Genomic DNA, 12,754 nt, shown 5'->3' with positions numbered 1-12,754 from the left:
GCCAGCTTGGTGAAACAAGCACGTTCGCAGGTCTTGATGTAGTGTGGGATTGTGGACAATCTGGGGCCCGGGCTATTGATATGCCAAGGTATGTGCAAACCTACTACCCTTGGGATGTGCAGATACTCACATACCTCACACTAGTAACTCCTTTTCCTGAAAACATGTATATATTTTCTCCTCTAATAAACATGCTTTAGAGCCTTTAAAGGCTGATAAGGGGAGGAGTGCCACCAGAATGTCATTGTCAGACTATCATCTGACATATTTAACACGCCCTACAAATTACCTGTAAAATATTGCCCAACTTGAGGAAATAAATGAAAATAAATACCCAAATGGACAATATTTTATGTAAGCAATATTCATGTCAGAAAATATTTCTGTACATGAGATTCTGACATACAAAACTGGAAAAAACAAATAAATTTATTAATGTTGCAAGGGAGGGTTTTCTTCAAATAGTAAACACAGGCCACATATGCAAATTTGCATTTGCATTCTATTTGCCTGTTTGGAATTACATACCAGATACACATTCTTCAAATTTAAATATTATCAACATGAGTATTTTTCTTGGAAGAATCCTGAGTTTCTTCGTCAATCCCAGAAAGTTCTGGGATGTAAACCTAACCCAACAGTAGCCATCAAGGAGCAAACGTCCATTCTTCGCCCCTAGACCTTTATGAGTCAGGCCCTCACGGTGCACTTCCAACCAGCATGCCGCACTATCCAATACTCTCTCCCCTATGAAGGGCTCCCCAATCTACACCTGTGGGAAGAAGTCCAGGATTGTGGTGTACATTAGTCCATTTGTGGCTGGTCAACCATCACGTCCAATTGCAGAAAACTGATGGGGCATAGTTACAAGCCCCATGCACCTCTGATGCGTCACTTTTTTTGACACTCCGGTGATGCGGGGTGCAGACCTATATCTACTAGGTAACGCAAAGCCGCTTTGCGTGGCTTTTCATGGCCTCGTAGATATGGAGTAAGGCAAGGCAGCGCAAGTCACTGAGTTGCCTTACTCTGCATCAAGGGGGCCTTCCATGGACGTTGCAGTTAGTTTTCCCACACAATATCCATTGATTTTGACGTATTCCCAGATTTACAAGGACATGTAAAACTAGGAATGCATGAAAACCATACGTTTTAGGCGTAACAAGGAGAAATATTTTCATTTCTCCTCCTTTTTCCTCTTTCCATGTTGCTGCATTCTGCAGCACACATAGAAAGAGGAAAATCGCTCCATGGATTGTTTTTGTGCAGGAAGGTGTCCCTTCCAGCACAAAAACAATCCTGCATGCAATGCAGGCACCCTTGCACCATGGTGTAAGGGTGCCTGCATTGGTGCTAGGCTTCTAATTGTGCACCAGTGCAGGGGGGAGGGACAGAAATGCTCCTTAGTTGGTAGATATGGTGCATTTCTGTCTTTCCATGTGGTGCAGGGCAGCGCAGCAAGTGACCTTGCTGTGCTGCCCTGCACCAGTTTGTTGTAAATATGCCCCTGAATATCATCTACAAACAGTCTGAGGGATGCTCTGGCTTTCCCTTCCAACAGTGGATGCCACAGAGGCAAGTGTATGAGTTATGTTTTGTTGGTATAATTTCACCACATGAATAGACAAAATGTAAGATATGTACCTCTTTCAACAGCAAAGGGAAAGCCTGGGTCCTGCCCGCCACACTATCGACATATGTTTCCAGATAAGGATGACACATGCACCAGTGACAGGAACTGCACAGGAGAGCTGAAGTGTTGTAACTGGCATGGTGGATACACATGTGTAGTTCCTGTCAGAGGTAAGTCTTCTTCATCACCTGGTCTCTCCCTCCTTTCATTATACAGATGTTCTAGACCTGAGCTCTCCTTCATGTTTTCAAGTGCAGCTATCCCGCATCCTGCTGTCACCATTGCTCTTGGGCAGCCATTCAAGGCCATAATACGCACTGTTTTACAGTGCAGCTACCCTGAATCTAGCTCTCACTTTCTATTTCATTCTCCATTTATTCTGCATCCTGCTCTCACCCTCTGTTTGATTGTGCCACTATTGTGAACTCTCTGTTACCCGCTCTTTTATTGTGCAGTTATTTAGCATCCGCTCTCTCCTTTTCTGTTTTATCATGCAGCTATTCTGAATCCGCTCTCACCCTCTGTTTCATTGTGCAGCTATTCTGAATCCGGTCTCACCCTTTGTTTGATTGTGCATTTCTTCTAAATCCCCTCTTGTCCTCTGTTTCATTGTGCAGCTATTCCTCACCTTGCTCAGTTTCATTGTGCAGCTATTGCGCATCATGCTCTCACCCTCTGTTTCATTGTACAGCTATTTTGCATTCTGCTCTCACCCTCCATCTCATTGTGCAGCTCTTCTTAATCACCTCTCACCCTTTGTTTCATTGTGCAAATAACATCACAAAATAAAATGATGGACAGAGTGATGAACCTTTTCAAACCCTCACCCTCATTCACACATCTGTGTAATCCACCATTATTTCACTCTGCACATCACCCTAGTTTGGACCCAGCTATATGTAAATCAGTCTTGACCCTGCTACCCATGGGAACAGCCAGCCCGAACTGCCAAGCCACATCCTCCCTGGACCAGAAACAAGCATCCTGGGACGAGTTTTGGGGTATCAATCAATCAAACACTAGTAAAGCGTGACTTATGACCCATGGGGTCTCAAGGTGCTGTTGTGGGTGTGCTGCTCACCCGAAAAGCCAGGTTTAGAGATTCTTCCTGAACTGCTTCAGCAAGGTGGCCTGTCTGAGGTTGAGTGGGAGCGTGTTTCATTTCCGGCTGCGAGATAAGAGAAGGATCTGCCTCCAGCTGTGCTCTTACTGATTCTTGGGATGGCAGTGAGGCCGAGTTGGGAGGATCAGAGCTGCTTGGTGGGGATGTAGAAGGTCAGGCCTTGTAGATGTGTGTCAGCAGCATGAAGGGGATGCATTTGTTGACCAGGAGCCAGTGTAGATCTCTGAGATGGGCGGCGATGTGGCTCTGGTGGGGGATGTCCAGGATGAGTCTGGCTGCTGGGTTCTGGATTCTCTGTTGTCTTGTTTGGAGCTTCTTTGTGATGCCGGCGTAGAGTATGTTGGCATAGTCTAGTTTGCTGCTGAAAAGCGCCTGGGTGACCATCTATCTTGTCTCTGTAGAGATTCACTAGAAAATCTTCTGAAGTAGGCACAGGGTGTGGAAGCAAGACAATGAGATGGGTTATGGAGAGTGTGGAGTCCCAGATGATGCCCAGGCTGTGGCGAAATCAGTGGAGGTGTTTCCTAGGGCAGTTGGCCACCAGGAGTCATCCCAGGTGGAGAGGGTGGAGCCAATTATGAGGATCTCTATCTTGTATGAGTTGAGTGTGAGACAGCTGATTTCTCTTGGCTGTTGATGGGTCGTCGGTGAAGGAGAGGATCAGTTGGGTATCATCAGCATAGGATACAATGTTTAGGCTGTGCTGTCTGACAATTTTAGCGAGAGGGCCAGGTAGATGTTGAAGAAAGTCGGGCTTAGTGAGGATCCCTGGGGTACTCCGCCACAAGCTTCTTTGGGTGTCGAGGTGAACGGCGGGAGTCTGTCACTCTTGGTTCTTCCAGTGAGGAAGGATCAAATCCATTCCAGTGCTTTACCATGGATGTCAGCATCGTGAAGTCTGGTGCAAAGGGTGGAGTGGGAGTCCGTGTCGAACACAGTGGAGAGGTTGGGGAGGATGAGGGCTGCCATGTCTCTGTGGTCCAGTATGGCACGTATGCCACCAGTGTCTGCGAGGAGGGCAGTTTCGGTGCTGTGGTTGCTCTAGAATTCGGACTAGGAGGGATCTAGGACCTGGTTTACTTCAAGGAACTTCATGAATTGCATATTGATGGTCTTTTCGGTTACCTTGGTGTAGGAAAGTACCATCTTGCCTGGCATGTTACCCCCGTTTTCACTGTATGTATGTTTGTTTTTGCCTATGTGTCACTGGGATCCTGCTACACAGGATCCCAGTGCTCATAATGTATGCCCTGTATGTGTTCCCTGTGTGGTGCCTAACTGTATCACTGAAGCTCTGCTAATCAGAACCTCAGTGTTTATGCTCTCTCTGCTTTTAAAATTGTCACTGCAGGCTAGTGACTAATTTTACCAGTTCTCATTGGCACACTGGAACACCCTTATAATTTCCTTGCATATGGTACCTAGGTACCCAGGGTATTGGGGTTCCAGGTGATTCCTATGGGCTGCAGCATTTCTTTTGCCACCCACAGGGAGCTCAGACAATTCTTACACAGGACTGCCACTGCAGCCTGAGTGTAATAACGTCAACGTTATTTCACAGCCATTTTACACTGCACATAAGTAACTTATAAGTCACCTATATGTCTAACCCTCACTTGGTGAAGGTTAGGTGCAAAGTTACTTAGTGTGTGGGCACCCTGGCACTAGCCAAGGTGACCCCACATTGTTCAGGGCAAATTCCCCGAACTTTGTGAGTACGGGGAACCATTACACATGTGCACTACATATAGGTCACTACCTATATGTAACGTCACTGTGGTAACTCCGAACATGGCCATGTAACATGTCTAGGATCATGGAATTGTCACCTCAATACCATTCTGGTATTGGGGGACAATTCCATGCATCCCTGGGTCTCTAGCATAGAACCCAGGTACTGCCAAACTGCCTTTCCGGGATCTCCACTGCAGCTACTGCTGCTGCCAACCCCTCAGACAGGTTTCTGTCCCACTGGGTCCTGGGGAGCCTGCTGCCCTGAGGTCTGCCCGCTCCAGCGGGCAGACACAGAAAGACGCGCGGCCGGACAGGCTGCTCGGGGGAGTGCAGCGGCACTCCCCCCTTCCTTCCGGCATCTTTGGGGCCCGGGATGGGGTCCAGGGCCCCTCCTCACTGTGGCAGGGTGCGCGACGGCACTCTCCGAGGTCCTCTTCTTCCTGGGGCCCCGAGATAGGGTCCGGGGCCCCTCTGCAACTTGGCGGGGAGCGCCTCGACCCTCCCCGAGGCCCTCTTCTGCTCGGGGCACCCGGGATGGGGTCCGGGGGCCCTTCTGGCCATCTTCAGGGGGAGCGCAATGGCGCTCCCTGGCTTCCTCTTCCGCTGGGGGTGTGTGACGGCGCCCCCCCACTCCTGACTCTTCAGGGGGCCCCGGGATGGGATCTGGGGCCCCTCCAGGCATTCTTCGCGCCCCGACTTCCCTTCTGCTGGGGGTGCACGACAGCGCCCCCCCCCCACTCCTCACATCTTACGGAGAGCACGACGGCCTCCCCGACTTGAGTTCGCCGCAAGGGGCCCCAGGATGGGGTCCGGGGTCCCTTCACACCGCGGCAGGAGAGTGCGCGACGGCGCCCTCCCATCAGATGAAAATGAACCAGGCTTCACAGGGCCCCGGGATGGGGGACGGGCCCTTTCTTCTTCTGAGAGGGGGAGTGCGACGGCACTCCCCTTGCTCCTCTTCCTCCTGGGGCAGCCCCCAGGCCCTGGCCCACCCTGGGGGCACAGTCTCAAGCAACTGCGGAGCTCCACGCACTTCGTAGGTGCTTTCCCAAAGGTCAAAGGTCACCATCCTTTGTCCTGTGATATCTCGGGCCTCCAAGGGCCGATTTTCTTCATTCTTGCGTTGTTCTGCTCCTGGTGACAAACCCTTGCCACCAGGAGCACTCTCCTTAGGCCTCCTGGCCTGGAAGGTTCCCAGATCCTCAGGAGACAGTCCCACGGACTCCCTGCGCCAACCTTTCCTCTGGTTCCCTCTTTTCTTTCTGGGCAGCGCGCTCTCCTTGCGCTAGCCCGGTCCGTCCCCCAACTAGTCCTCTAGTGGGGTAAGGGGGTCAGCTTGCCTGGCCCTGGCATTTGCCTCGCTGGCCTGGAATCCTTCAAGGGCAGAGTCCCTGCCCCAAGGGCAGTCAGGAGGTTCTTCCTTCCAGTTGTCCATGATGCCCGTCTGCAGTCCCAGTGTCCAGCAGTGAAGCACAGGCAAGAGAGAGAGCTCTCCCCTGTGCAGGACCTTTTAAGTGGGGGCGGAAGTGTCCAGCAGGTCTTCACCTCTGGCCTATCCAGTGTACTTTAGTGATACTCTGGTCTTGGTGGGCCCCAGAGAACTGGAGTTGCACCCTAGGCCCTCCTTTCCCATTGACATTTAATGGAGTATCCCCACAATGCAAATACCTTAAGCACACTGACATTGGCATTGAACTGAGTGTCCCTACAGTGAAAAGACAGTAAACACACTGACTCTCCCTCACATGTATACACCCCTCTCATGAGACATACTCAAGGTCACCACCCACTCTGCATAGTTCCTCCTGCACCAGGACTACCTAAGCGCAGTTCTTGGGCTGTGCACATCAGGAATCCTCCTCCCACAGCCCTCACATGGGTGCACATCCATGCGCACACATGATCACATGTAACCTGCCTGGGGCCTCCTGCCCTTGCTGCACCACAGCATCCTTTCCTTAGCATGGCGGCACCGGCGGTAAACACGCGCAGTCCATTTTACTATGGGTTTACTGTGCGTGAGTCACCTCACAGGAGGCTTCCTCACAATAAACAGTCAAAAACTAGGTGGTCAAAAATCGAAAAATCAGGTCAGACCTGATGGTCAGAACCGTCCTGTAACACTTAGATGAGCAGGTGGTGCATGGTGATGGCGATTGTGTAGGCTGTGTGGGTTTCAGTGGTTTTGCTGTTTCTCCACTTTTGTTCCAGTCTTCTGCAGGCACATTTAGGCTCTTGGAGTTCTGTCATGAACCACCTTGGTTTCTTGCAGTGCTGGTTTCCAGCAGGTTTTCTTCTGAGGGGGACTATGTGGTGGTGCTTTCTGTGAACCAATGGCGCAGGTTGCATGCTGAGTCGCCTACGTTTGTGGCGTCCAGTGGGGGGGGAGTGGCTGAGTGCATTGGTGAGCTGTGCTTTGGTGACTTTGCCCTAGCTTCTGCCAGAGGGACAGGGGAACATGATGCAGTGGTTTTCTTGAAGGCGAAATGGACGCATTGGTGTTCGGTCCACTGGGGTTTGGAAGTGTGAGAGATGGTGATGTTTCCTGCTGAGAAGATGGTGTTGAGGGTGTGACCTGCTGCGTGAGTGGGGAGGTTGACTAGTTGCTTGAGACCTAGGGTTGTGAGGTTGTCCAAGAGAGTTGTGGTGTTTGAGTTGTCGTGTTTGTCGAGGTGGAAGTTAGGTCACTGTGTAGGATGTAGTCAGTGGAGACGAGCACGTGGGGGGGCGACAAGATCGGCAATGGTTTTGCTGAACTGGGGTCAGGGCCTGGATAGTCTGTATGCAAGTGGAGGGAGGTGTTTGGGTCTGTCTGGATCTGGAAGTGTAGGTGTTCTAGGGTGGTTGATAGGTTCTATGTCTCACTGGCGGTGTTCCTGTATACTATGGCGATGCCTCCTCCTGGTCGATTAGCTTAGTCTTTGTGGATGATTTTGTAGCCATCGGGAATGGTGGTGGCGATGCCTGGGGCTGAGGTGGGTGTGATGCACGTCTCAGAGATGATCGAGGAGGTCCCAAACTTCTACTGCGTGTTTGACGAGGGAGTAGGTGTGAGGAGTATGCACCTGAGGAGTCTGTTTGGTCTTGGTGGGTGGTCATGTGGCGGTTGGAGGCAGGAGCAGGAGAATGATCAATGAGTGTTCTTAAGGTCAGCTAGGTGGCAGGCTGGCGTTATAACGACAGGTGGTGCAGGAAACAGGGTCTGTGGGGCTGGGTGCGGTCCAGACGGGAACAGATGGGCTTGCCTTTGGCGTACCAGCGACGAGCCTGCAGTGCAGCGGCCACCATTATGGGGGAGGGAGTGGCTGGTCAGCTGGGAAGCAGGAGGACAGGAAATCACTTTGTATGGGGAGGCACAGGGGCAACAGTGGCAGGGAGTGAGCACGGCAAATGGTGTAAAAGGAGAGAGTAGAAAAAACAGACAAGTAGACAAAAAGAGTGAAAAAAGAAGAAAAAGCAGAAAAGACAGAAACAAACAAAAGCAGATGGCCACTAGGCCACTGGGGATGAGGTGCAGGCGGGTGCCTGCAGGTGGAGGTGGGCCTCGATTTCAGTGCCGGCAGGCTCTTGAAGAGTTCGGATGCAGATGCAGCAGCAGGTGGAGCTGGACAGGAAGGAGCGAACAGATGCTGACCTAAGGTCAGCGGAGTCGCCCTCATCAGCCAGCTAGCTTGAATCCAGTGGCACAGCAAACAAGGGTCCCACGTCAGGGCATACCCTAGCTTGCATTGCATACCCTAGCCTCTTAGGGGGCACATAGTATCATCACAAACTAAGTGTTGAAACTTTTGTGTTGCTAAAGACGTGGGTCCCTTACTCACTTTGCCTTGGCTGATGAGGGGTGATACCCCAAAACCAGTCCAAGGATGCTTGTTTCAAGTCCAGGGAGAGCCTGGCCTGGCAATTCGGGTTGGACTGTTCACATGGGGAGCAGGATCGAGACTGATTTGCATATAAACTGGGGTGGCATGGTGAGCAAAAGAACAATGGATTTAACACAGATCTGTGACTGGGAGTGAGTGTTGGAAAAGTAGTTTTAGCACTCCATCCACCATCTTTTTGTGTTGCTAAAGTTGCGCTAAGTGGCCAGGGTATAGCTATACCGGGGGTCCCTGGCTCACTACACCACTGGATTAAAGCTAGCCTGGCTGAATAGGGGTGATACCTTGGAAGCTTGTTTACAGTCCACAGAAGACCTGGCCTGGCAGTTTGGGTTGGACTGTTCCCATGGGGGGCAGGGTCAAGGCTGAATTGCATGTGGCTGTGTCCAAACTGGAGTGGCATGGTGAGCAAAAGAATGATGGATTCAACCTAGATCTATGACTGGGGGTGAGTGTTTGAAAAGTTTCAGTACTCCGTCCATCATCCTTTTTGTGTTGCTTATTGTGCAGATATTCTGCATCCTCTCTCACTCTCAGTTGGATTATGCAACTATTCTACATCTGAACATTTGAACTCACCCTCTTTTTCATTATGCAGGTATTCCACATGCAGCTCTCATCTTCTCTTTTGTTGTGCAGCTGTTCAGCATCAGCTCTCAGTCTCTGTTTCATTGTGCATCTATTCTGAATCCTCTCTCACTCTTAATTACTTTGTTCAGCTGTTCAGCATCCACTATCACTGTTCACTTGATTATGCAGATATTATACATCCGCTCTCACCCTCTCTTTCGTTGTGCAGCTATTCTGCACCCACTACCACCCTTTGCTTCATTGTACAGCTATCCTGCGTCCTGCTCTCACCCTCTTGTCACTGTCCAGCTGTTCTATATCTGCTCTCACCCATTGTTTTAGGGTGTAGGTGTTGTAGGTATTGTTGTTGTGCTTTCACCAGTTGCTTGAGTGTGTAGCTGTGCTACACATGCCTTTGGTCATGAGGGCTGCAGCACCAGTGGCTACAGCCCACTTTAAAGATGTCAAGCACATTAGTAACCCAGCACGGTTTAGGATTAGCATTGTCCCTAGCCCTCCCTCTATCCACCTTGGACTGGTGTGAAATGGTTGAGAGATCTCACTGAAATTCAAACGTGCATTAATCACCTTAATCTGCTTCCACAACAGTTTTACACCTCTACATTAAATCAACTGAACTTATGAGGCAAGCGCTTTCTTCTGTTCTGCTTTATTACCTGTTTCCTCCTCTTTTACAGCAAAGACATTTGGATGTCCAAAAAAGGATGCAGCTTGTAAAAAGACTTCATATGAAATATGTGCTGATGAAACCGACTGTTGGGGATTCCAGCGTTGCTGTGACTCTCACTGCACGTTACCTTGTGAGGATCCTGTGATAGGTAGGAGTAATGACCTTCCTTTGAGAATCAGACAATGATGTACAGGGCTGGACTGGGTGAGCAAGTGGTAAGTAATGCTGCAGTTTTGCAGCAGAGCTGCAATTTTGGCCCCCAGTAACAAAACCGGCACCCATCGGCCACCACCACTTCAAAACCATCTCCAACCCTCCTTCCAGCCTCCCGGGGAAACGTCGATGCCCGCTACGGCCAGTCCGGCCCTGACAATGTAAATTAACATCTTTGATCATGCTGTGCACGACTCTCCGAATATCATACTCTTTGTTGGAGTCCTGAGAGAAAGACAATGTTACTTGACCAGCCCTAGAGGACTGCTCTGGTCATGTTAAATAGATCACAGAGTTTGCCACTGGACAGTTGTACTTTGGGCCATGTTTCTATAGGTAAAACATTTTCTGGTTTGGTTATAACTTTGGTGCTGCTTGGCTAATCTTCAGAAAATATTCCAGAAGAATGTCTTATTCATGCCAGCTCCTTCCTGGAATGTTTTGGAGGGATTTGGCATGCGGGGCGAGAAAAACTGTGGTCTCAAAACACATTTTCCCCATTTATTTTCCCATATGAAAATTACAAAGCTATACCGAAAATAAATACTGCTGAACGGAACTACACCACATTTTCAGAAACCTAGATCTTGATGCAGAAAGAATGCTTTGTGTGATTTGCTGTTAATCCATTCAGTACATTTTGAGAAATGAAGGCTTAAAAACTTTGTATATCTCACACTGACAGATCTTAAGATAAGATCTGATCAGCTGCCACCAAACGAACAAAGATGTGATGTCAGCCAATTTAGGACTCAGGACTCAGTCCTCTGTCCTGAAAAGAAGGGAAAAACCATATAGGGGACAGGGTAGGAATACTCTGCCCCCTAGGCCCGATAGGTGTGTCGTATCACAGAAGGACCACTCGGGCCAAACCTGTTTTTTATGTTTTTTCTTTTAATAAAAGGGTCTCCCAGGGCCTTATTTTTTACAGGAAAGGGGGACATCAGCCCGATCTCTAATCTGTAGTTGGCCCTGAGGACACCATAGTTAGGGGCCTGACCTAAACAGTGTCCTAAGGACTCCATCCCTCAGGACACTGGTGTTTTCTGCCCGCTAGAGTACGCACTCTCTCTGGAAGAAAACAGAACTTTGCTCCCACCCGGGCGGTAGCAGTGAAAAATGCAGCTTCTGCTGGGCAAAGCTAGCAATCCACCTTTAGCCAGCACCACTATTGGTGCAGGCTGGGGAGCCGGTCAGGGCCTGGGGGGCAGTAAGGCTTGACTGCAGCCTACAACAAAGCTTGGATTTTGGGTGCCCCTGGTGGGCACAGGGGTACCCCCTTCAAATTAAAAAAGTGTCCTGCTTCCACTCCAGTGGTGACTGAGGAGCTAGCTAGGGCCATGAGGGCACCCTCATTGGGCTGGATTGTGCGTCCCATGGGTAGCCACCAGCACCCCATCCCAAATTCAAAAAGTGGCCAGCTCCTGCCATAATGGTGGCTGTGGAGCAGGCCGGGGCTGCGGGGGCCTTAGGGCTTCCCATGATGCCCAAACATTATAAAACGGTGTTGTGCCCTGCGTGGGCATCAGGACACCCAAAAAAATCAAAAAGAATAATAATAAAAGAATTAAATAATAAATAAACTGCATGAGCCACTGATTTATTATTCAGTGTTCCACAGAACAACCGTCCCATAATTCCCTGGGAAGTTATTGTTGATATTTTTAGATCCTGGTGGGGCTCCACCAATATTTGTTTTAAATAATGTGGGGGGCTGCAGGCAGTGGCGTAGCCCCCCAGCAACATTACAAAATAATTACACAGTAAGTCCCCTGGGTTATTAAATCCATGTCCATGACCCCCAAGTGAGCTTATTATAGTTTGTTAAAGCTGCATGGTCTTCAGGTGGGGGACCTTTTGAAGAGGTTTCTATAGCTGCAGTTTATGGGCTGAAAAATGTTAAAACAAAGATTTAAAGACATGTTAATGTTTTGTTAAAAACCTTTACTAAAACATTTATAACCGTAACTTTTATTAAACATTGCAATGTGTGAATTTATATGGTGAACATTTGCTTATAATTATTCATGAAGTTTTGACAATGATAATAGATCTATATATGTTATAATGCTAACCTCTTTATACAGTCAACATGCCCACATTTTTATATTTTGGTGTTCTAACCCTTTAAAAAAGTCAGCAGGTTTGCCTTAATTACATTGACACCCTTTACATTGTTATATGACATAGTCAGCCATGTGTGCCACAGGGAATAGGTGCAGGGCCAGGCCATAACCATGCACCCAACCCCCTGCCGCACACAGCAATGGACATCTTTACATTAAAAAAAAACATAGGGCCTGATTACGACTTTGGCGGAGGGGATGTCTCTGTCCCAAATGTGACGGATATCCCGCCCGCTGAATTACGAGTCCATTATATCCTATGGAACTCGTAATGTGGCAGTCAGGATATCCGTCACATTTGGGACAGAGAAATCCCCTCCGCCAAAGTAGTAATCAGGCCCATAGACATTTGATTAGAAAAACAAAGTTATAGTAATGGTATAGTTAAGAATTATAATTATATCTTGCTTTACATTTTTTTTTAAATGAGAAATTCACTGAAAAACAGGACAGTTTAAATTGTTGAAAATGTCAATTAAAATATACCATTTTAAACCAACAAAACCACTGAAATTCACCAGTTATAGCTATCTCAAGTAACTATGAGTCGCCCCGTCACCATGCAGTGCTAATTACCTCCGATATTACATCACTCATGACATGCTCTATGACATTATTTATAACATCACTGCAACAGCTGAAATTACATTATTGATAACAACACTGTGCATTGCGGGAGCTTGAGCTGTTAATGAGAGTCCTGACTGCTGAAGTTGTTAATAGAAATATACTTACTCATATCCTTCTTGGGGTATAGGACATCAATTAGGACACTGAAGCCAT

General features: G+C 48.7%; 1 protein-coding gene across 1 annotated transcript in view; it reads left to right on the top strand.

Annotated features, from left to right (window-relative positions):
• LOC138297202 (uncharacterized) overlaps positions 1-12,754 on the top strand; it is a 153,397-nt gene that overhangs the window by 15,713 nt on the left and 124,930 nt on the right. Inside the window, exons 3-4 of the mRNA XM_069236689.1 lie at positions 1,657-1,803; positions 9,640-9,780. Coding sequence (XP_069092790.1) covers positions 1,657-1,803; positions 9,640-9,780 — 288 coding nt within the window. The remainder of the gene's footprint in view (positions 1-1,656; positions 1,804-9,639; positions 9,781-12,754) is intronic.

The sequence above is a fragment of the Pleurodeles waltl genome, chromosome 5, assembly GCF_031143425.1.
Source record: "Pleurodeles waltl isolate 20211129_DDA chromosome 5, aPleWal1.hap1.20221129, whole genome shotgun sequence".
In the NCBI taxonomy this organism is placed as follows: domain Eukaryota; kingdom Metazoa; phylum Chordata; class Amphibia; order Caudata; family Salamandridae; genus Pleurodeles; species Pleurodeles waltl.
This window is presented reverse-complemented; position numbering and strand designations above follow the sequence as displayed.